The sequence below is a fragment of the Rattus norvegicus genome, chromosome 4, assembly GCF_036323735.1.
Source record: "Rattus norvegicus strain BN/NHsdMcwi chromosome 4, GRCr8, whole genome shotgun sequence".
In the NCBI taxonomy this organism is placed as follows: Eukaryota; Metazoa; Chordata; class Mammalia; order Rodentia; family Muridae; genus Rattus; species Rattus norvegicus.
In genome coordinates, this window is record NC_086022.1 from 35,186,032 (window position 1) to 35,212,295 (window position 26,264).

A 26,264-nucleotide genomic window follows, 5' to 3' on the forward strand; every position below is an offset into this window, starting at 1 on the left:
CAAGATTCTGGCACTCTACAAGAACTTAGGATCAGCAAAATAGAGATGATGTTGACGATTAAAGAGGAAATTACTTGTGTGTGCTCTTGCTAAACTCAACACAACCTGGAAGCCACAGCAGACAGCCCAAACACAATTTAGGGCTGTACTGGTACCTGTCAGTGGAGGAGCCAGAGTCATAGACAACACCACATGGGTATTTCACAAAGAGCCTACTGTGTGTACACACGACCCATAGATGGGTGAATTCAGTCATGTGGATTCTTACCCAGCCAGTTACTATACCGAACAAGAATATCTGACAATCTACTTTATTTGACTGAACAGTAGCAAAAAGAAAAATGAAAAAAAAATCTATTCCATTTTTAAACAGCAAGAACTTAGCATTCAAAAAATATTACGTGGCATTCAAAAATATTACATACCTTCAAAGGAGAAAGAAAGAACTGGTCAACATTTTTTTTTTTCAAAATAAGAATCATTAGCAAGAAATAACTATGCAAGATACACAAAACCAAAATGAAAGAAATTATAGGTTTTGTGTTTTGTTGTAACAGGGATAAAAGATTTGAAGACTAGGGAACCAATTATTGTTATTTAGGAAGAGTCAATGTTATAAGTGTATATTTGCCCATAACTCAATTTCGAATGCAGATGATATTTAAAAAAACACCATTTTTAAAAAGTTAGATCAAATATTATTAGTGTCCTTTTTCCTCAAATTAGTTTAACATTCAAAGCAATTTTCCTAAGTGAAATTTTCACCTGGTTTTCCAAAGATGTTAAAAACAGTCACATGGAGAATTTACTGATGCCTATCCATGCATTAGAACATCAGAGGAAGAACTTAAACGTAGCACAAGCCAAATAAACAAGAAGATCCATAATCAGTGGCACAGGATGCACTGGAAAGTCATATTCGGGCAGCACAGGAAGTGAAGGAGGGAGACTCCTTCCGCCTATAGCTATGAGACCCTTTACCCTGCACATAATCTGTGAGCATGATACCGGTTGTTTACTGATCTAGGAGACTGGTTTTGGTGTGTATCAACATTAGTCCCATCAACTATGAGGAAGGAATCTGCCTCAGTGATCTTTCTGGTGTAGCTCCCAGCTTCTATTAACTACTGCTCCCTAGGATTCCCATCTAGAGCAGGGGTCTAGAGTTGGGCAGGGGTCCTGTATGTTGGAGAAGGGCCAGACACTTGACAGTGTACCGATGCAAGGATCACAAGAAGCTGCACTTAGTTTACGTTTGTCAAGCTGAGGTTGGCTGAGTACGAAGGCTTTCCCAGTCAAAGCAACACCACCTTGAATTTGCTGTTTAGGTCAGGCTGGCCTTGATCTAATAGAACCATCTACTGCAACGAGTGCTGGGATTAAAGGCATGCACCACCACACCTGGCCTTCATGTTTTTAGTTTTTGATTGTGCGAGCTGCTCGAATCCCTTGGCCTTCTTAGCACAAGTGGGTATCTACTGGTCCCCTACTGGGAACACCATTACAATCATCTCCAGCTTCTGACAATACCAACTATACATGCATCAGTCCTGAAGGTTCTTTTCTGGAATGATGTGCTTCCCTAACAAGCAAGGCAAAGGTAGTCTTCTGGTTTTGGTGCTGACAATGGCATTGTGCAGGCTAGGTGGGCCCTTTTCTACTAAGCCACATCCTGAGACCTTGGAAGGATAGCCATTTGCAGACTTACTTCCCAAGAATGAATGGTTCACAGATGTGGCTAGAAACAAGTCGCAGTCATAAGTCTTGAATGACAGGGCCCTCACAAATCCTTTCTCTTCATCCTCCTCTCAAGAGGCCAGAGTCTGTGGAGACCCTGCAGCACAGTGGGCACAGTGCTGAACTCTACCCAGACGTCCTCTGTCCCCTTCCTCTATTTGTGCCATGCAGGCTCTGTTAGTTTTGCCTTTCTGGAGATGAAAAAGGAGAGACAGAAGTCTGTCCATGGCAGAGACAGAAATTGAGCCCAGATGGGCCTAATTTCAAACCAAAGCTCAGAACCTTTATGCTAATGCATTACCAAAGAAACTGAGCATTGAAACTGGCTTTCAGTTTTCTTTCTTCTTTGTGCCTGTTTGTGTCTTTGGTCAATCTGATCATCTGGACCACAGCTTCCATGAATTGTGACGCTTTTGTCAAGCACATAAATAAAAGATCCATACACACCAAAGAGATATGCAGAGGTGTGTTTTTTTTAGATAAATTAAATTGGCTTAACAGATTTATCACAGTTTTTCTTTGTAGATTAGTCAACAAACCACACAGCAGTCAGACAAGTAGGAATTATGATCATTGAAATATCTTTGAGGACTGATTTAGACTCAATCAGAAATGGGTTAATTAGTGGCAATTTCTATTTTATTCAGATGGATTTGCAAAACAATGGTTATTCTAGATTTTACATAAATACAGCATTAGCTCGAGATCTGAACAATGGACACCCCACCTCTATATACACTGCCGTTCACACCTTTATACAACGGCTTTGGCTACTGCTATTCTTGTCTGACTCCCATCATCAACACAAATGCACCTTTACACCCCGCGGCCCGAGAGCAACCAGTGAGGGAAATGTGCTGTGGCAGCTGCAACTGTACCAGCATGGAGCCCGCACACCGAGCCTCTCAAACGAGTGTGGCTCTCTCCACACAAAGCACCATTTCCAAAATGCTCTAATTTTTCACATGATATGATTTCTTGGGGCTCAAAGCAAAATTATAGTTTTTTTCTTCTAATATCCCCTCTCAGTAAAATGGGCTTAGATGGCTACTCTGCAAAGAACCTGAAATATGGCTTCTATCACAGCTTCTTTGGGTCCATGCCTAGGTGTTTTTTTACAAACTTGCTATCTTTGCTCCCTCACAAGTTTGCAACCCCAATTTCTCTTCTCATGTAACAAAACAGACTTGCTTTACTGTTGATGCCTCTGAGTGCACTGGGAGCATTATGGTTGGGGGTTGAGGGTACAGCTATCTCTTTAGTAGAAATAGTACTCCAAGGAATGTTTAGAAAGGCAACATAATCTTGAAGTATTGCACCCTTCCTCTAAACACCCAAAGGACAACGACCCTCAATAAACCTCGCTAAACTGATGATATTCTTTAGGTCTTGTTATATCGCAAACAGGCTCATTATCGGGACTGCAGAAGGTGTCAGCCATCTAAATATATTACATCTTCAGGGGCTTCTGCTCTTCCTATTCGTCCTTAGTTCATTTTCTTCCATTTGTCTGCGTACAACAAGCTTTTCTGCAAAGTGTCTGTACTAAATGAGACAGTATCCCCAAACATTCATTCTTAGAACCTGGGAGATCCTGTCACAAGAAACTAGAAAAGTAAAAAAAAAACAGCCTCTAGTCACCAATCTTGAGAGAACACTAACAGCCTTTCTTAAAAACAATTGCAGCCATTAGGCTGCTGTCCACCGAAACATGGCACTATATTTTAATACAGGATTTCTGCTATGTTTTAAACTAAAGGTATTAAATATATCCATAATTTAATCACCTTCCTTTAATTTGAATTCACATGGTAGATGCTTATAGCTACTTAAAAAATTAAGTGACAAAATGTATATGAAGAATATGTATCTTGATATTTTAATTATGCTCAATTGAATGTACTTAGATTTAAAGTGCTTTTCACAAATGACATGTGCTAAGAATATCTAATTGCACACTGACATTCTAAAATATGTGTTACATGTGTCAAAAATAGATTAATATAAAGTTATTGGGTAACTTTTTTTTTTCACTAAACCCAAATACATTATTTTGATTATTTAGATACAACAAAATCATACGTACAAATAAGCTCGATCCTAGTAAATGCCTACTGACTTGTCACATTAAAATGAACGTATACAATTGTGACAGCACTTGAGATGTGAGGAAGTTAGAAAACAGGCTTCTTAAGAATTCTTAGGTTCAATATATTTTTCCATTTACTCATCCTGACTTGATGTCAATAGAAGCATCAAAATAATTCAAAGGTAGGACAAGTGTTTTTACTCTTTCTTCATAGAGATCATGGATAGAAAACATACTCATCAGATAACAGCAGATGGTTTAAATTAATGTATATTGCTCAGAAACAGTGGGGTTCTGAACACAGACATTCAGCAGCCTTCCAAGAGAGCTGGTAAACGTGACTAGTTGCAAGTGTCCATCCCAGGCCATTCTCTCCATGCTGGATTAGGTCCCTTACGAGAAGTATCTTCGCCCTCCTACAATCAGGAAGTTCTTCTAGGTTGAAAACCAAATCAAACCAAACCCTTCCCTTACCGTTTGACGTTGGGCCATGATATTATACTCACCCTCAAGAACCACACAATCCAGTTTTAAAGAAGGAGGAATCACAATTCTCACTACCCTTTAGGTAAGGTGACCATTTGGTACTAGACTGATTCATAGGCTCTTCAGCAACATGTGTGTTGGACATGACTATAATTGTTACAGCCTGAATCATAGAATCTAAAATTTGTACACACAGTTGCAAACTCCATGTATTTTAGAATGAGACTACATTTTGAGGGAAGTCTTTTTTTTTTTTTTGAAAAAGTAATTCAAATACAAGGAGGCGATAGGATTGGCCTTGCTCCGTGACTAGTACCGTCAGAAGAGACTGAGGCACACACAGCACACTGACTGAGGGAGATCCTCGTGAGGACACAGAGAGGATGTGGTCATTCCAGCATCCTGAACCATGGACAAGATTCATAACTGCTGTTTATGCCACTTGACCTGTGGCACTTTGCTCTGGCAAACCCAGCTTACCGAACACTGAAACTATGGAGCTGGACACACTGAAACACAGCTCGATAATAGGATTTTCCTCCTTTAGTTGGGTATATGAACTTAACAGCTCTGAAAAGAGGCAGAAGCAGATTCTTACCATTTCATTGTTCCTGAGATACCAAACTGGAACATTCTAGTCTTAACATTTTTTTTAACCACACAGCAAAGGTGAAAAGGAGCTATTATGTTTACACATTTTATAAACATCAAATTTCATATTTTCAGTTTCATGGGGTTTTAATAGGCCCTTAGCAGCCGGGCCAAGAAATCAAAGTGGAATCTATTTGACATTAAAAAGCAATTAAGTTACAGACCTGTCAAACATGTTGACATTCAGGGTCTGCCTGTTACACTGTCTACTGTGACTGCTACCTCTGAAATCAGCTCCTGTTTACCAGGCTACCAGTGTCTGAACTATCTTAAGTCTAGGACAACAGTGGTCCAACCATTCCTCAACTTTTCATATCATAATCCCTCCTCTATTTATGAGAAACTCAGAAGATGGCTACAATGGTTCAAGTGTCCTGAATCAAATATTCTAACGGCTGAAGAGAGGGGGGAAACCAGCAACAAGTTATCTGGTGGGCTGAGTATCTGTCATGAGAGCTAGACTTTCTGCTACTAAGAAGATGTTTCCTAGCATCCACAGACAGCTCTGACCTGAACACATTAATGTCTTCATGTTTTCAGGCTGCAATGGCAAATTATCATAGATTGGGCCCCTGTACCACTTAAATGTTTGTCGGTTTGACACAAGCTAGGGTCCTCTGGACAAAGGAAATCTCAGTTGACAAAATGCCCCAGTGCCACTCTTGGGTCCTGGGTTGTGTAAGAAAACAAACTGAAAAACCAGGAAGAGCAAGTCAGAAAGCAACATTCCTCCATGATGTCTGCTTCTGTCCTGCCTGAGGCTTCCTGACTTGAATTCTTGTTCTGACTTCTCTCTTTTTTTCCCCTGACTTACACGTTTTATATTTATTTTTCTTTTCTTGGATTTTTTTTATTTACATTTCAAATATCCCATTTCCTTGTTTCCCCTCAGGAAACCCCCTATCCCATCCTCCCTTCCCCTGCTTCTATGAGGGTGATCCCCCACCCACTCCCTCCTGCCTCCACTCCCTGGTGTTCCCCTACACTGGGTCACTGGGTCACTGGGTCACAGGACCAAAGGCCTCTCCTTCCATTGCTGCCCAACAAGGCCATCCTCTGCTACATATGCGGCTGGAGCCATGTGTTGCTCCATGTGTACTCTTTGGTTGGTGGTTTAGACCCTGGGAGCTCTGGGCGGTCTGGTTGGTTGATATTGTTATTCTTCCTATGGTGATGCAAACCCCTTAAGCTCCTTCAGTCCTTTCTCTAACTCCATTAGGGGCCCCATTCTCAGTACAATGGCTGGCTCCACTCCCTGGTGTTCCCCTACACTGGGTCACTGGGTCACTGGGTCACAGGACCAAAGCATCTACCTCTGTATTTGTCAGATTCTGGCAGAGCCTCTCAGGAGACAGCTATATAGGCTCCTGTCAGCATGCAATTCTTGGTATCTGCAATATTTTCTGGGTTTGGTGACTGCATGTGGGAATGGATCCCCAGGTGGGGTACATGAAGCTCAAGAAGGGCGACCTAACTGTGGATGCTTCACTCCTTTTTAGAAGGGGGAACAAAATACTCATGGGAAGAAGTACAGAGACAAAGTATAGAGCAGAGACTGAAGGAAAGGCCACCCTGACTTCTCTTAATGATGAACAGTAAACTGTAAGCTGGAACAATCCCCCTCCCCCCACCCCCCGTGAAAGCTCGCAGGCAAAGGGCATCAAGTGATTCCTCTGGGTTCCAGGAGCTACATGCCCAAGGTCAGGTGCCAGCACAGCACAGGGCACCTCCCTAGTTCCCAGACACCGTCTTCCTGCTGTGTCCTCACATGCCAATGCAAGGAAGAAGCTGGGTGCTGGTGACCTTCTCAGAATGGTACTTCCCCCTCCTAATGCCATCGTATTGGACCTTAAATTCCACTGAAGGAAGAGATAACCACCGAATCCAGAGCATCCCCAAGTCCTTAGCATCAGCAAGCATTGTTCCCACTTTTGCCTTCAGTTCCAGTGAGAGCCACCTAGAGAATGCTCTCAACAAGGCACGTGGAGGCACGGAGGTATTGGAACTCTGTTCCACACCAAGGCCTTAGTCCCATTCCCATGAAATGGAGATTCCACCTCAGCTTCTAAAATTTTCTCCAAACTTGGGTATTGCTATGGTAAGCGCCTTTTTTTTTTTTTTTTTTTTTTTTGCTGTTCAGCATCTCCTTTTTAAATCCTCTCTTTCATGATTCTTTCGTGGTTTTGGACACGATTTTACAAGTAACTATTCAGTAAAGCTCTTTTCTACTTAAAACATGAGTCATTATAAATAAACTATACCCAACGTCCCCAGTCATCTTCATCTTGTTCTTAGGGCTCTGATGTCATTTTTAGAAATGAAGTCAAGCAAAATAAATAGGAGCTTCTCAAAGGTTGGTCAGACTTCTGCGAGCTCACGGACTATTGCTTTGTGAACTCTCCTTGATAAGGCGATATGTGGTCATGGCTACAGATGCTCCCTGGAGTCCTTCACCTCCTTCTCTTACTCTTTCTGGTGTTAGCATTCCCCACGGACCATCCATCTGTAAATTAATAAGGCATGGCACGTGGAAATACTCTACCCTCTTCACCAACCCTTCCTAGTCAAATTTCTAGTTACCAGATGCAACTTTTCAGGCTATGCAAAACTTTCCTCTGGGATGTTTCAAATGATACAAATAACGAAAATTTTAAATAAAGAAAACAATCATTGAATTCTAATCAAATTATAAAGATATAAGCACCAAAAAAGTAATAAAATTATTTACATAGCATTTTCTTGGTTACCTGACCTGTTACATCAGGGTAGCATCAAAGCAACTCTGCTTAATGACCAAGCTTCACATCATCTGATACTTATAAATTTTTGAAATCTGATACTTATAGATTTTTGAAATAAAACTGCCTTATAGAAAAAAAAACACGTTATGAGGCTACATCTCTACAGGAACTCTTGAGAAAAGAAAGATCATAAAAATAGGACAGCTCTGAGTGACAGCCTGTGTGTTCACTAATGAGGAAATTTTCTCCCTGGTTTGAAATGCCTGGGTTTGACATCTCAAGAGATTTGAAGTTCAATGATAAAGCATCTGGCTTTGGATGTATTTCATGACCCAGGCACCCACACCATCACTCACGGCTGCTTCCTTACAGAATTCAGAACTAAAATCAAAAGAGTGCAGGAAGAGGTTGACCGTGTTCTTAGATGATGCAAAATGCAGTCTTCAGAATTTCTGGGTGGGGTCACAACTCAGAATCATCCATAATCAAATCTACCCACTAAATTTCTTCTCTCAATGAATGAGTCACTGAGTAGGATACATGGCTAAGTAACCTGAGTTAATTACTTGGGTCTAGGGCGGGAGCTGAAGAGGTTGAAAGGTCAACTGGAGAGGCCTAGTGAGAACATGAAATAAATTCTTGAGGGAATAAATACCATGAAGAGGAGAAACTGACAGTAGACTGATAAGAGGTGTGGAGACATGTAAAGTCACTGTGAGAGGGACCAACTGGCCAAGTGGAGAAAATGAAGACAGCACCGAGTTTCCAGAAGTGCCCAAATTTCAAAAACCTTACATGTTATTTCACAATATCCTCAAGGTAAGCCCTTATTGATTATTGCTGCTGAGGTGAGTTCTTGGTCCCCTGTGAACAGTAGCAATCTGGAGTGGAAAAGCAAATCTGAGAATCAACAAAGGACATAAAAACACTGGACCTGCTCGGAAGACTTCTTACATAGAAGGCAATGAGTATATTCCCAAACACCACTTCTCCAATCTGTTAGTGGCTTACGAGTCACAATTGTATTGAAGAGAGATCATTTGTCTCTTTCTGAACCTGGGCTAGCCTCACCTACTTATCTGGCACAAAGAATACAGTGGAAGAACAGTCCAACAACAGAAGTCTGGCAGCTTCTGCTGAAGATCCTTAAGCAAGGCTCCATTTCAGAATCAAGCTATCAAGGTTTGCAAAGTCCAAACTACACAAAGAAGCAAGCAGTAGGCATTCCCTGGGCAACAGCCTTACTTATTGGCACTGGACAGAGAAAAGTGCTGCAGTCATGAGTGTGCACCATCTTGTATCCACTTCAGGCAAGGTTTTACAAGATTGGTCTCCAGTAGCCCTTTGCTAACGATATGGAGATCCTGACTGAGACCCTCCCAGCTGAGCCCAGTCAACACAGAGAACCTAGAGAAATGATGGTAAGACATCATTGTGTACAGCCAGGAAGTCTTCAGTAGATACTCAAGTCAAGCCTAGAACCAGAACCGGCATGCCGTGTAGGCTAAGATGAAATAAAAGCTATATTGAAAAGATCAGGGTTCAGGGTGCAGCTGGGTGGTGGCACACTTAGCTAGTATATGTGAGAAGCTGGTTTTGATATCCAATGTTATGGTTTGAATATGAAATATTTCCAGAAAACTCATGTTTCCAACAGTGGGTTTCTGGGAGGGTTCATACAACGATAAATTTGGGCTAGTTGGGCAGGTTACTGTGGCTATATTTTTGAATGTATAATTTGTGTCTTGCATTTTGCTTACTCTCTACTTCCTGTCTACCAGAAAGTAACCAACATCCTTTGACCAAGCCTTGCTGCCAAGTCTCCGTTTTGTCACAGGTCTAAGGTGGGAGCCAAGTGACAGTCCTGGACTGAAGCCTGTGAGATAGTGGGACAGTGAGCCAATAGCAAACCATCAGTGTGGCATGTTGTCACTGTGACAAAACCTCCCCTTGGCAGCATGGCAGAAAGGATCAGGAATGTCAAAATCTCTCAGGATGGCATAGAGCCTCAGGGGCTGCCATGCATTCCAGACTCCAGTGCATTTCCTTAGCCCCTGAGAAAACTGAGCACGATTACATTTAGTCCTATCCAGAAAGCTAAGGAAAACACTTACTGTCACAAAACCTTAACTACGTATACCAGAAGTTCCAAAGAAAAGACTTTTTTATGTTTTCGTTATTTCTGATCATTCTTAAAAATTAGGTTTGCAAAGTTTTGAAAAGAAGCTTTTTAGTGTGTAAAAGGATGTTCCAACCATGTGCTCACTACTTATCTTGACTCGGGGACCCTGTTATGGAGACAACTTGATAAATTATGGACAGGCAGGCACGTGATCAAAAGAAATGAAAAGATACAGATACCACTCAATCTGTCACTGAGACATTTCATATCCCACAGGATCACTTTTCGATCTGGTACTGAGAACTGAACCCAGACCACGAGTGTGCTAAGTGAGTCTTCTACCACAAGGCTAGATCCTAATGGTCTTTTTACTTTTTAATTTCGAGACAAAGTCTCACCAAGTTATTTATACCGGTCTTGAACTTTCCCTGTAGGTCAGGTAAGTCTTTGCCCAGCAATTACTTCTCCTTCCTCAACCAAGCAGCAACAATTACAGGCCTATATCATCTGGTCTGGCAATCAAAATCACTTTGAAGAACAGTTTTGATTTTGAAACTGTTTCCTTTATCAAATATTTAATAAGAGTCTGAGGGCAAACTGCCATGCGTTACATGGGGTCATTGGAATGCGCGGATGAATAGAAGGCACATCCATTATGTAGCATGAAGAGAGTCATAGAAAATTCAGAGAAATTATGAGAAATACAAACATCATATAGAAAGATCTCTTGAAAATGACAAGAGCGATGGCAGGAGAGAGGAAGGAGAGAGAAAAAGAAACAGGAAGAGAACAAGCATCTACAGTACACTGACATTTTGAGTTTACTCAGCATTGGATATAAGTCAACATTATGAGATTCTGAAGAAAATATTGCAGCCTTGGTTAGAAACCTTTGTTGGTTAGATGACACTCTGTTTCCTAATTCTAATAGGAACCTCTATGGAGCAGCTCTGTAAACATGAACATCTGTGACAGACAATTGCAAGACAGGCAGCATGGGAAAGTCATGATCCCACTTACTGTTCTTCACTGACAAGCAAGGCCCTGAGGGAAAGGGAAAGGCTGAGATCTGCACAGCATAGGGACCTGTAGCACCAGGCCTGAGTGCAGCATTCAAAAGCGAACATTTACACTTGAGGGATACCCTCAGATGTACCACAGAATAGAAAGAAGAAGCCTTACAGTGAAGAGCTACCTAACTCAGGATAATGTAACCTCAGGGAAGGAGGGAAGGAAAGCCATCAGACAGCCACAGAAGGACCCCCAGTTGCACCTTCCCAGTTTGCTATTTTACCATAACCGAGAGGCAGACATAGATTCCTACCTTTGCGTTTCCCACAGTTTTTCAAAATAAACATTAATTTCAACTGAATGTGATGTAAAAATGATGAGTAACAAAGGTTTGCCTTAAAGATAGCACCAGGGGTCCTGGGGCCCAGAGGGATAGCTCAGCAGTTAAAAAACCAGCTACTTTTACCAAGGAACCAGGTTCAATTCCCACATGGTGGTTTACTATTCCCAGGGGACTTGACACTTTCTTCTAGGTGCCTCAGGCACCAGGAACACAACTGGTCCACAGACATACATGCAGATAAATAACAACGAATAAAATAAGACAACAAAAACTTTAAACCATTTCTAGGATATCACTGAAATGGTTAAGGGGTTAAGGCACTAACTAGCTGCCACAATACGTGGCCTCAGTTTGATGACTAGAAGCCACATGGTAGAAAGAGAGAGAACCAGTTCCTGCGCTTTGTCCTTTGTCCTCCACATGCATGTGTACATGGACACACACACACACACACACACACACACACACACATGTGTAAAAATATATGGCCCACATGATTATATATATATACTCATATATATATGAACATACATACATTCACACATACATACATACGTGTGTGTGTGTGTGTCTGTGTGTGTGTGTGTGTGTGTGTGTGTATGTGTAAAATCTCAGCACTCAAAAACTGAGGCAAGGAGATCTTGAGTCCTGGTCCAGTTTGGATTACATAGCAAGACCCTATCTCCAAGAAACAACAGCAAAAGTCAATTAATACACAGCTACACAAGCAGATACAAAAATCACAAACATATGAGAATTACCATCACAGTGAGAGTACAGAAGCTGGGCCCAATGGCACAGGCCTATAGAATTCAAGGTACTCAGGAAGCCAAAGGAGGAGGAGGACAAGTTCAAGGTCTGCCTAGACTACAGCCAGAGTTTCAGGCCAGTCTGGGCAACTTAATGAGACCTTGCTTTTAAATTAAAATTAGGGGGAAAAAGCGGTTGTGAGATACAGTTCAGGTTGCATACCATACCCAAGGCCCTAGGTTCACTCCCTAGAACCACAAAAGAAAAAGAAAGTAGGACTACAAGTGGATAATTGCAAGGGGCCCTGACCATTTGCTAGGGAGACTAACTAGATTACATTTCCTACCTCTCCAATTGTGTTATCGTGTTGTTTGCAGATGTAAACACGGGCACATGCATGTGGAGTACAGGAGTATACATATGCACTTGCAATATGGAGGTCTGACATTGAAGTCCCGCATCTTCCTTGGTCTTGTTGTGCCTTCCTTATCAAGGCTGAGTCTGGTTAATTTCTGTGAGTCTGGCTGGCCAGCTGGCTTTGGAGAATTCCTAGCTCTGCTTCCAATAAGCTGAGATCCCAGGACATCTACCACTCCCAGTTGGCTTTTACAAGGACGATTCAGATGACAGCTCCGGTCTTCACACTGTGTGACCAGTGTTTTACCCACCTCACTACCTCCCCAGCTCTGGCAGTGCTACTTTACCTATCACTTCCAGAACAAGCGATGCCATCTCATCGATGACTTTTCCCATGAATGAATACAAAATCACAACAGCAGATGCTCACACTGATGTATGCACGTGAGCGCGCCGCAACGGGGAACCACAAGTCCAGCCCCTGCCTTTCCAAAAGCTATGACAGAATTTTATCTTTAACTGACACAGAAATATATAAATATATGCTCTGTAAAGTAAGAGGTGTTGATGCAGCTTTTCTGGCGAGTTTGCGATTTTCATTTTCATGCCAGATGTTTTCTTTCTTAAAATCGATCATAGGTCCACATCTGTCTTTTCTTCCCTGGTATTTAATAAGATCAAAGGAGCAGATGCTCTCAGACTACTCACGTTCTTCACCTAGACGCTAATCCTTTGTTCACCTGGATGCACAGAAGAGAGAACGTCTACAGCCCACGCACTCTCAGCATTGTGTGCTTTGGTTATTATTAGTACTTATTTCTTAGTTTGGTAGAGCTACAGCAAGAAAGCACCCATGATATACCCAGAGCTGCCAGGTGAGTTTCTGGAGTTGCTGGCAGGGCTGTGTTCATGTGCCCTTTTCCTCTACCCAATTTACCAACAGTGTGTCCCTATCGGGTTATCAGCCTCGCTGCTTTACAGAAGGAGCCGTGAGCAACAAGGGAAGGGCTGGGAAGAGAAGGTGTGCGCATCATTGTGTGAGGGAGCCTGGCTGTCCAAGTCTCTCTCAGATTTCTTGCATCGGAGAGTCTAATTTAAAAATCAGAAAATCCACTCAGAGAAAAACAAAGATTTCTTTCTGATGTAAAAGTTCATAAACTCCACTCTCAGCATCTAGTTGAGTTACAAATTATGGTGAAAATATCACTACCATTCAAGTGTGGTAAAAGAAAAAAAGGCTCAGAAAACTCAAGTCAAAAATTTAGGCAGGATTCTATACTAAAACTAATCTCCCTAAGAAATTTAAAATTTATTTTTAATTAAAACATGGTTTCCCCTTTGCCCTTTCATGTGAGCCAGCTATAAAAATGCTATTTTATGAAAATAACAAGAAATAGGATATGTTTTATTGAAATGCCGACGACTGTTTCCCTCCAAATGGCCAACCATGGTCATTCTTCTAAGACGGGTAATCAATGAGATTAGCCAAAAACTATGAAGATGTAGGCTACGAGCCAATGATCTTTGCATATTTTCCCTGTTGGCAAGACCATTGTAAACTAGAGACGGCTTTGTTCAAAGAAACGAACAGCTCTGGTTGACGTGAGTGAAGTCAGCCGTGTGTGCTAACACTCTGCAGTAACGCAGAACGGTGGACTCCCAGGGACTTAAAAGTCAACGCCCAGGGATGCTTGGCTGAGCTAAAGCAAGAAACTGTTCATGTGGCATGAGGTCACAGAACTCTTTGTGTTCTAAATCACACAGACCGGCCCATAGAACTCATGACTTTCTAGGGTATACACCATCTCTGAAAGGGAGAAACCTCAAAAAAACCTAGAATGAAAGATATAACACACACACACACACACACACACACACACACACACACACACACAGAGGAATGCAAACATCCATTTTACTCTCTCCTGGGTTCTTTGCTCCCTACGTGACTGCTTAACTGAACTTAAAACTCTTCTTAGGGCCTTGGCTAGTGTGGGGAGGGACGCAAAACCAGAGATGAATTTCAGAGGCCCACCTCTGAGGTAAAGGGTGGCAAACATCATTTCACAGATATTTTAAGTAGCTGCAAAGCCCGAGTGGCTCCAATTTTAAGCCTGTGTTTAGATCAAGCTTGAAAGGGGCTGTTTCTCTTTACAATAGCTAGGCACCACTTGCGATGCCAATCTGTGCTCTCTGTTTGAAATGGGCCACCATACTTGAAAACAAGACCACCTACAGAGGGCACCTCGACAATGCATGCCACAGCCAATCTCCTTGGCACACAAATGCATGCACGGGCATTAAGGGGGGAAAAAATGCATCGCCTGGCTCCATACTGTGAATGTTGACCTGACTAGAGTCACAGAATGAATTTCACATCTTAAATTCTTAGATGGTTCTATTATCACGTGTCTACAAAGTTTAAAACTGTAACCTACAAAATATAAACTAAAACATGTTCCTGTTTCTACCTTTTCCTGACCTGACCGAAGTACTCTGCTATGCCAAGACTCCGCAACAGATTCAGGGACCGGGCTGGACTCAGGCTCGGGAGACAGACATCTCTTCAGTATCACAGGCTCACTGCAGAATTCTCAAGGGCTGCGCTGTTTAAATGTTGGCAAACAAGCTGGCAGGGTGGCTCAGTAGGTAAAGGCGCAGAGGGCTCTACCAGAGGGGCCTAGCTCAGTTTCCAGCAAACACCTCAGGCCTCACAACTGTAACTCCAGCTCCAGAAAGCACAACTGTTTACTTGGACATGCACACTTGCCATACATTCAGACACACACACACACACACACACACACACACACACAGAGACACACACACACAGACACACAGAGAGACACACACACACAGACACACAGACACACACACAGACAGGCACACATAGGGACACATACACACACAGACACACACAGACACACACACACACGCACATACACACAGAGACACACACACACAGACACACACAGACATACACACAGACACAGAGACACATACACACACAGACACACACAGAGACACAGACACACACACAGACACACACAGAGACACATACATACACAGACACACACACACAGACACACACAGACACACACACCCAGACACCCACACACAGACAGACAGACAGACACACACACACACACACACACACACACACAGACACGCACACAGACACACACACCCAGACACACACACACACACTAATTAATTAATAATAATAAATAATAGCAGGCCTTGCTACTTGCTTGAGATGAAGAGTGAGTACTTCAGAGAAAGGACTTCTGAACTCGGATTATTACCGTGCAGCCTAAGCATCGAGGACACAAAGGATCCCCATTTCCATCCTCAAGGCTCCTAGAGTTACAGAACAAGGGACCCTACCTGGCCACTTCTGACAGGTCAGTGATCAAACAGAGAGTCAGGCGGCAGTCAAATTCCATCCTCTCTTGAAGTTACCAGGAACAAGGGCTCCTGGCAACTCCTACATTTAACATGAGGCAGGACCGAGGGCCTTTTCCACACATGCATTTCAGGTACCAACCCAACTTCTACACTCAATGATTTTCAAGGAGAACGAGAAAAAAAAATGTGTGTGGGTCTGCTGCCTGACCATGCCTATTTTTAAAAAAAGGAAAGAAAAATGTGAGCTCGTGTTTTCGTCTATGAAAAGTTACTTGAGGTTAGTGGTTAGGTATTCTGAGATTGTACTGCCTGGATGATCAAAGTCTGTTTACCTAATGAACCTTATCTTTTAATGGCTCTAGCCTTTGTACAAGAGTTAATTTTCCTGAAGTATTTGCATTCACATGGACAAACCAGCCCATGAGACAGAGCCAGACAATGTTCTGCTGAGCTTTAGAACAAGAAGCAGGTTGCTCCCCCACATCCCAAGGCAATCAGTCCACACATTTCTGACAAGGCAGAACACCCTTGGGCAGCCGTTTCTCAGCCTTTCTCCCAAAAGCATTGGTGCATAGAGCTTGCGCACTAGCAAGACAGAGTAAAGCGGAGAGCTGGAGCAGACTTTAGTGCTTGGCCCAGCAGAGGATGACACAGGAAACAAGATACTACGAGGAAAATTCAGAGAGGGCTGGTAAAAGGTCTTTCAAGGGCCAAAGACCTCTTTGGCAAATGATCTGACTACAGAACTGACTCCAGGCAGTGAGGAGTGTTAACAGGCATGAATGAAGAACAGGCAGAAAGATCAGCAGTTCACCCTTCACCTCAGGAACTGCAGCCTGTCAGGTAAACGCTGGCCTTGTACAGGACCTGTGGTCAAACGGAAGCCTTAGCGTACACCTGTGGTTCATGGCAGTGCTATGGAACTGAAGAGCGGCTTCCCAATATCCCAATGGAGAAAGGTACTTACACAGCCTCCAGCAAAAATCTCTGCCAAAAGTGGGACGGAGCCATCTTTGTGCATGAACTTATCTCTCACAAAATCATTCACCTTAAAGAGAAATATTTATAGAAACTGATGAAAAATATAAAGAAAGTCACTAAACATATAAATATACATCTGTCAATATATGTTATATTTCTCAACTGTTTACCTAAACTAATAGATCTTCAAATGAGCTAAGAGATAATCTGAATAGTTTTTAAAAAAATTTTTTAATTTATATTTTTACAAGCATATACATATATATATGCACATGCCTGATATTATAGAAAAATTCAAAGAAAAATGGCCTAAAGAAGCAAAAATTACAGATGTCCTGCAATTATAATAGCATGAAAAGGTAGACATATTGATAGTACAAATGAAAACATACATTTTTTACATTAAAAACTGTCTTATAAGTTGTAATTAAAGTCATATGAAGTCTTTTAACAAAATTTAATTTAAAATAGCACTCCTCACTGGAAGTAATTGAGGCTGCTTAGTGGTCTTTTTTATTTTTATTTTTTTTTCTTTTTCAGCTTAGTAGAGATTTATATCTAAACTTTCCTCAGGGGGCCCGAGAGAGATGGTTCAGCAGTAACAGTGTCTTAGATTCTTTTAGAAGATCCCAGTTGAATGTCCAGCACCAACGTCAAGTGCTTTCTAACTGCCTGTAATTCCAGCTCCGGGATAAGCCAAGGCCCTCTTCTGGCTTCCAAGGCTACCTGCATACAGCTGTCATACACTCACAGATATACACAAAAAACATTGAGTTTAACATTCTCTGGGTGAAGAAGTGCTATAAGCAATTTTAAGACACAATGATTCTATCGTTTAGGCAAATACAGGCCAGAGATTAGCTATGTCACAGTCATGTCATAAAGTCACAAGAAGCATTTCAGGGACTAAGAATACAAGGTCCCCTTTAAAACCAGAGTCTAACTTTCTAGGGTTCTGCACCTCAGGGATGTGTCCGTAGTATCTATGCGCTCCACAGACATTAAAAGTGGGTACCAGCCACCTGCAGGTGAGCTAGCTGGAGGGCAAACATCAACTAGAACCCAGAGCTCTCATTTCTTGGCTTGGAACGCTCCTGCTGTTACCTAAACATGTACTCCATCGAGAATAAGAGCAGGACATAGTCACTAGTCCCCAAGCCTGACTCAGCATCCTGGGTCTCTGACTCATGAATCATGAGGACCACAGGGAGGCTGCCTGAGCCCTATCAGCCTCACTCACTGTACGGACTCAGTGAATCACATCTTGAACTGACAGGGTAAGATGACACATGTCAGGTGCCTACTGTTGTAGGTATGGTAGAAGCGTCACTGCTGCTGCTGCTAGGGTGAGAAGCCAGGGCAGCAGCCACCTGCAATCCTCTCTAAGCTCAGGACAGCATTTTAGGATGTTTAAGGCTACACAGAGGACAAGGAGAAGCTCTGTGCTGCTGACTGCTCTGACCATCAAATTCATTAGCACGGTCGAAGGACCAGAAACCTGCCGAATCACAGAAGAATACCTGCTAGACTGGTGAGTCTGTAAATTCCCCTAATAAGAAGCCCTGATTCAAAGACTTACTGTAAGTTTTATGGCCTTCTCCGGGGCGACTCCCAGCAACTGTGGCAGCAAACCTAAAAATCAACAAGAAGCAGAAGTGTATTAAATAAATTAGCATTAACTACACAAATCAACAACTCTGCAGAGGGGATCACCACTTGAAAACTGGGGCAATCTCGGCTGCAATTTTCTGCTATTACCTTTAATGAGAACACTTGTGACGGAATTTAAGAATTGACTTCTAATAGCCACATCAGCCCCGAGTAAATTCCCTTCCACATTCTGGACTATTTGCACATTGGGTAAGTCAACAGTGTTAGTAATACAGGAACCCTCATTATCTCAGGGAGTTTGCTCCTTCCCCTCGGCTCCTCTTAACACCTTCCTCAGACCTGCTAAATGCTCACAGGGCAGTCATGAGTAACCATCGCTTACTGATGAGCACCGACAAGTGAGTGGCATGATCGTTTGAAGGGAACCTGACAACTGGAGAAGATTAATTTCTAAGTGGAGAACAGAGCAGGCATGGAAAGCAAGGGAGAGTAAGCCCTGTGTGCTCTAGAAATGAGAGGATCGTGGGCTTGGTCCATAGGAGTGAATGAGAGGGGAATGGTACAGGTGGACACCAGATGCTGCTTACATCAGAGGCCAGGAGCCTCTGCCTACTCATTCTGTTAGATGAGAAGCATGTCTGTGTACACACACATGCGCACACACACACATATGGGCGCGCACACACACACATATACAAACAACATATGTGCACACACACACATGCACACACATATATACAAATACACACACACACACACACACACACACAAACACATTTCTTCTTTTCTTCTCCTTTTACAGGCTTTCACTATATAGTTCTGGATGGCTTTCAACTCTCTATGTAGAGCAGGATGGCCTTGAATTCATGATCTGCCTGCCTCTGCCTCACAAGTGCTGGGACTAAAGGTGCATGCCACTGTGCCTGGCATAAATTTATATTTTTTTAAAAAGCTACTCTAGCCAAGATAGTGTAATGTGTGTGTGTGTATGTGTGTGTGTGTGTGTGTGTTTGTGTGTGTGTGTGTCTGTGTGTGTACATGCACATGCATGCAGCAGTGTGTCAGGAAGGGAGACTGAGGAAAAGAACAATGGAACACACTACAGCTGCTCCAGTTCTTTATAGCATGAACAACTGGGTTGAACCGAGGAAGCCAAAATAAGGCTTGAGGCAACGCATGAACAATTCTGTTGGGGCCACAAGCAGGATTCCCAGCTTGAGAAGGTAGGTATCGCCTTCGACATAATAGTCATTAAGACTGAATACTTCTGCATCTCTAACCCAAAAGTCATGCTATTTTAATTTGTTCTCTCTAAGAAAATAAGTAAGTAAAAAAATCAAAGATAAGCCTTCCCGTGGAAACTTCTGTAGGTGACCTGGAGCCTGCTTCATTCTTCTCCTGAAGAAGGGTTTCGTGGTGTTCACCTTACTCCACAAGTCACATACACACACTCCATTTGTATCCCTTTCGGAGGAGACGAGCATGATCACATACATTCTTAAGGGTCCAGCCTGAGGCCAGAGCCCGCTGCCTGTCGGCTGTACTCCTCCAAATCTATGCCTGTGCTTGATTGATAGCCCAAGTTTTCAAACACAATCCATCCAAGCTCTTTGCCAAGACAGAATGACACATCTGACATTTTTCGTTATATTTTCATACTTCCTTTTAAATGCCAATACATTTTCAAGATTAAAAGAGCATCTTACATAAGAATTTATAAGTGAATTAACACATACAATGAGAAAGTAAAAGTGGACTTGCATGCATGTATGTGTTTAAAAATTCAATAATATAAATGTGACTATTTAGGCTGAAGAAACTATTGAAGAGCACACCGTTAAGGGCTATTGCATGTTTTCACTAAAGAATCAAAATGTGTCATGTAAAAATGATAATGTAACTTCAAATTATTTTAAACAGCACATATCAAATTGTTTAGGTAGCCCATAAAATGAGCCTGGCTCGGGCCTCTTTCTGACGTCTGTTTAAGACAGGTGATGCTATTCTTTTTGACAGAATCTATGCATCCAATCTCCAAGGTACCAGCCCTACCCCATGGCAGACATCAACAGACCAGTGCCCAGTGTTGGCTTCCATTTTCCTGTCCCATTGGCATCCGCACAGTAGAAATAAGCTTCCTTTTTAGTTCATAGTGATATGAAAAGGGAAATAAACACACCATAACAACTTCTTGTTTTAGGAAAAAAGAGAGAAAGCCCATTTCACCATGGGACTACACGATGAAGATGCTGACATTAATGAAGACTGAAGACACACTACATGCCAGGTGCCATCTGAGGTCTCTACTGTCCCATTTAATCCTCATAACCACCCCTAGAGACAGGAGACGGGGGTTTGCAGAGGTTATGTAATGTGCTTGGTAAATGGTGAGCTGATGTCAAAGCTGCGTTCCTTCTAGTTAAGAGCTTAACTAGTAGGTAATACTCAACTGCCGTGGGATTAATAAGTATCTCCTATTCAACCTCTGTGGTTCCCTGATGTAACTCGCTGGGCTCTTCCAGCCTTTGCATTTCTAACATGGTCTCCACTAGGCTATATTTTTCAGATCTTCCTCTATTCCCGGGGTTTCTGCTAAGAGGATAATATGCACGCTACTAAGAGCTGAGCAGCCAGGGACTGAGCAAACTGAACTCTGAATGGTAACTGGGTCATCAAGGAGCTCTCTCCAGAAACAGGACTTAGTGTGCTCTGAGGTAATGCACCCCAATTTGCACAGGAGCAGAAAATGAGAAGATTTCTCAAACAGTGCAGGGAAAATGTCTGGTTGGATGCTAGGCCTGTACTAAGGTCACAGGGAGGCAGAAACCATAATAAGCAAAGGAACTGGGTTGGTGAGGTAAAGAGGATAGGGGAAAAAGAGAAAACAGTCTAAAAAGAGCAATGGACCTAGAGAGATGGCCAGACCACACTCTGAACCCATGGAGCCAGGTAGGTAGGCTCCAGGCTAACTGCTGTCCTTGGCTTGCTGGGAGATTTACTTTACTAGGTGTGGTCATTTGAGTAGGTTTCAACCCCATAAACTCTGTGTTTGAATGCTTGGCCCATAGGGAGTGGCACTATTAGGAGGTGTGGCCTGGTTGGAGAAAGTCACTGTGTAGATAGGCTTTGAGGTCCCTATGCTAAAGCTCTACCCACTGTAGAATTAGTCTTCTCCTTGCTCCTTTTGGATCAAAATGTAGAACTCTCAGCACCTCCAGCACCATGTCTGCCTACATGATGCCATGCTTCCCACGATGATGAAGAGGACTCAAGTTCTGAAACTGTAAGACAGTCCCAATTCAAAGCTTGTATTTACAAGAGTGGTGTTGATCATAGCATCTATTCCCTCAATAGAACCCTAAGTCAGCTGCTTTCATGTGCACTCTTACGAAAAGCCTCTCTCCCCCGTATTTGCTAGTTTGGAGGATGCTGGGCTCTCTGGAGGATGCTGGGCTCTCTGGAGGATGCTGGGCTCTCTGGAGGATGCTGGGCTCTCTCTCTACAGTCTGGATGAACCACAGTGGCACAGGAGAGAGTGGGAAGAGAGCACAGGTGCTGCTTTTGCCCCTGCAAGCACTTTGCCTATGGCGTACTTGCTTATCGGCCTCCAAAAAGCAACTTTCAATTCAAAGAAAGGTTCTGTTACCACCCAGGGATTTATTAATTTCTCCTACAAAAACATGGGCAAATGCCATTTAAAATGAATTCTTACTATTTGAAATCTCCATTCTTCTTCTTCTTGCATTCAGGCCACAAACCCCCAAATGTTTAAATATTTACATGCTACATGTATTTTTTTTCCCTCACTGTTAAATTGTACAGCAAACCTGAACACGCTGTGATTAAAATGATGATCTCTTGTCTCTACAACTACCCTGTGAGTCTTTTAAATGACTAATAAAAACCAGCTAGAATCAAAGGGCTGTGGTACTACATACTATCTCTTGAGCCTTGAAGCAGACTGAAAATTGTCCTTCTTGCTCTAACCGTAGTGATGCACTTTGAACATCAAGATACAAAATAGAAAACCTTAAGTTAAGATTAAAATAGCGCAAATGATATGCACCTTCCCAATACTTTCTGCTCTTCTCTGATGAAGGATCTGGGATGAACACAAATGAGATGGGCGACTTCTTGGGGGGCGGGGATCTCAATTTACTGAAAGGCCTAACTGCCTATCAAAGTACACATCCAAAATATCAAGACCAGTCCTTTCAGAGTCAGCAAAACAACTGGAAAAGGTGGAGGAATCACAGATGTAATAACAATGGTGCTGTTTGTGGCATTTACTGCACTCTAGGTATTACAGCTGGTGTTTTACATAAATTAATACAATTCATCCAAATGACAATCTTTCTCCGTGCAACAGCACCACCACCACATGGTCGTCTTCGTCTTCTTCTTCGTTGTCATCATCGTCGTCATCCTCCTCCTCCTCCTCTTCTTCTTCCTCCTCTTCCTCTTCTTCTTCCTCCTCCTTTTCCTCCTCCTCCCTGTCATCATCATCATCATCATCATCATCATCACCATCATCATCATCACCATCTCCCAAACCGTGAAGAAAATGAGGATGACTTCTAAGGAGCGGCAGGCCCCCTGACTATTGGTGACTGCACAGTTCACCTAGGCAGTCTTTGCTCCAGCATGTCTGCTTGGTTGCTTAGGACATTGCTTCACACATTGAGCTATGCTAAGGAACAGGGACCAAATTCTGAAGACACATGAGGTGGCTTGTGAGATGAAAAGCAAGATGTAAGAAGTGAGATGTTCTCGAGGCACTTGGAGGGTATCCATCAAGGCCGGAGGTAGTAAGAAAGAAAAGTAATAATCAGAGATCACAAGTTTCCCTTTAAATGAAGACCTCCAGAAAAACAAACAAACAAACAAACAACACATCCACTCTTAAGACCTGGACCAGGTTCTGCACTCAGCAAGGAAGTGGGAAGGAATCAGTCTTATCATTCTTTTTTTTTTTTTTTTTAGTTTTTTCCGGAGCTGGGGATCGAACCCAGGGCCTTGCGCCTGCTAGGCAAGCGCTCTACCGCTGAGCTAAATCCCCAACCCTCAGTCTTATCATTCTTGTTCTAAAGCCTCCTATGGCTCCAATAGGAAAGCACAGATGACTCTGGGTTATAATACGAGGCTACAGACGGGCCTTGACACTATCAGCCTTGAGCCAAGTTCTCCTGAAGGAATCCTAAACCGCCCGACTGTGAGATGTACAGGGGTGGGAATTCCAATAATTCCTCTGCGTGCATGGCTCCTAGAGAAGGAGGGCGAGATGGCTTAGTAAGCCTCCAGCTACCATCCCAGTTACAGCACCTCATCACAACCACACTGAAAGCTCAAGAACAGATGTGTTTGACATCTGGGTAACTTGGCAGAAAAAAAAAATCAGGTTTCTAATATAAGATGTCTCTGGTGGTCCCCCAGAAATTCATTTTAAATCACTCCGGACAGAAACGGGATGTGTGTGTGTGTTGTTTCTAACTTGTCAAAACAGCAGTCCGTTTTCCATTTGCCTCAGACGAAATTTATTAGTGTGGTTACTTCTCTTAATCTTCTCTCTTTTTTCATTTAGCTCCATCAGCACACATGGCAATTCTTCCTTGGCACATTTTACCAGAAGGCTGCTAATGCGAGAAAAGATTTACAAGGCACAGAATTAATGCAGTATTTTCTCTTCAAATTTCACGGCCTGAAAAATATAAATCACGCCATTTCTTCTCCCTTTAATGGAGAAGCCAATGAGAACTGAGCTAGAGGCGAGGGCATGGAGCCCTTACTGGGAGCCTGAGCATCTCACAGCATCCCCAAGGGAGGTTCCCGTGAGCAACATGCTCAACCAGAGACCAACAACGCAGGTGTGCCAAAGAACTTCTCATGAAGTCTTCAGAAGTATGACGTAATTCTTAGGGTTTCAGAGTTGGCGAACACTGGGGAAAAGCTTATCAATCCAAGCCTGATTAAAGCTTATTATGGCCGCATATTTGGTAGCAGCTGGATAGCAAGGCTTAAACTTCGGAGCCAGACAGATCTGGGTTGCAGTTCTGGATTTGTACCTCTTCCTAGCTGAGATAGCGTTACTGCATTTGGCCTCAAAGTTTGAGTTCCCAATTAAAGCAAAGGTGCGAACTACTATCTGTGCTTTATTTTGATAATTCAGAGAACAAACGTTTACAAAGGCCAAGTTCCTCATCCCATCTTCCAGATTCAAAACTGTATGCTTCTTTCTGTCTTTTCCAGTTGTAGACTTGCGCTGTTTCTAATTTCTAAGAGGCAACCAGGTTGAGGAACACTCTTCACTCAGAAGTAGGTAAGGGATACAATACTACCCACAGGATGTCATGCCTATCCTTGGAAGAGCTCTCCTTAATCGGGGGGCCCCTGGCTGGCCTGAGTGTCCCCACCTAAAAAAGTAGCGTAGGAATAAGATAGGTCTTCAATTGTTTATTTTGTGTTAAAGTAAAATCTTTAATTTGAATATTTAAGCACCTCTGGGGGCAGAGAATTCATATGACTGAAGCCATGGGTCTGATGATCCCACTGTAATGTTTAACAGCCAGCTGTTACTTATTGGCTGTGAAGTTGTCTGTAAGTGAACTCCTCTTTTTGAACCTTAGTTTTCACCCCTTCCTCCAAGGGAAAGATCATGGTTAGCCCTTCTTAGGCTAGTTATGAGAATTAAATGTTTATACAAATCTTCAGAACGGTGCCAAGCACAGAGTAAATGCTTCAGAGATGGATTTTAATCATCATTACCGCCACCATCATAACAACACTGAACATTTATTCTCTGTCCTCTTTCTTCCTGGGAAACAGACTCCACACAGAGGTTAAGCAGCCTGTTCCACAGCACTGTCTGCAGCAGCACGCCCATGGTTGCTCACGCTCGGTACCAACTCTCATGCCAGGCTCTGTACATGCCTCTCATGTCTAGCTTTCCTCTCTGGTGAGCATGGTGTTCAAACTTTATAGAGGGTGCCCTTCATGCAACAAAACCGGGTAGGTGACGTCACCCCTCCTCCCCTGCTGATGGATCATGAGTATCAGGGACTCTGGAGAAGCCAGTAATCAGAGGTCGGGCTGCTCATGCATGGAATCTGTCGCCAGTGTAAGTACTGTTCTAACCATGCTACACAAGTCAAGCAGGTCCATCAAAGCAACAGGGTCTCTGGCAAGGAAGAAACTCAAAACCTAAAGGTTCAAACAAAACCAAGGCAGGGGTGGTCAGCCCTGAGAAAGAAAGGTGGTGCAGCCTACGCACAACGGGACGGAAGGCATGCAGGGTGGAATTTGGTAGGGAAAAGGGAATACACGTGACACCCCTAAGCCTTTTGAGCCCAGTGGCAACCCTCTTGTGTTGTCTTACCCTCTTGACCTCACTGTGGAGGCCATTACACTTGTTCCCGTGTCCCCAGAGAGCACCCTCCTTGCTTTGAAAATCAGATTAACCCCCACTCTGCAGCCATCATCCTTGCGTGTAGCCTGCCTTACAGCTTTTACTCTCATTCCTTTCTCTCCACACCCGTTCAAGCATTCTTCCCTCCCTGCTCCTCAATGCATTGTCTACCGGCTTCTGACTCACACTGCCCCAGGCAGCAAGGCTCCCCTACCTTCCCAAACACACTATCCAGTTTCAAAGCCTCACAACAGTCCAGATCTCCACAGGCTCTGGGGGCAGCCACTCTACAGTGGCTACATTACGAGGCCAGGAAAGGGGAGGGAGAAGCCATTGGGGTTTCCACACCTGTTTCCAGGGTCCCGTGCTTTATTAGAACTTTTGACCAGAGTCCACAATATGGCTCAGCACCCTTTGGGAGTCTAAGTGTTAAAACATATATATGAATGGCAACAATAAAGGTCTAGGGAAAAAAGTGGGTCTTTTGATTCGTCTATTTTGTTTGGGACTTCCCAGAAGTAAAGACTGTTAAGAAGTGTTAAACAGTCTTCTTCAGTTTTGTACTCTAGTAACTT

At 43.0% G+C, this 26,264-nt stretch overlaps 1 protein-coding gene across 6 annotated transcripts in view; it reads right to left on the bottom strand.

Annotated features, from left to right (window-relative positions):
• The window catches only part of Slc25a13 (solute carrier family 25 member 13), a 182,683-nt gene that overhangs the window by 40,311 nt on the left and 116,108 nt on the right, over nucleotides 1–26,264 (bottom strand). For all 6 annotated transcript variants that reach the window (NM_001419627.1, NM_001419624.1, XM_039108599.2 and 3 more), the window contains 2 exons: nucleotides 18,256–18,308; nucleotides 16,663–16,743 (listed from right to left, as the gene is read on the bottom strand). In NM_001419627.1, the coding sequence (NP_001406556.1) occupies nucleotides 16,663–16,743; nucleotides 18,256–18,308 (134 nt within the window). Of the gene's footprint in view, nucleotides 1–16,662; nucleotides 16,744–18,255; nucleotides 18,309–26,264 lie in introns of those variants that run through there.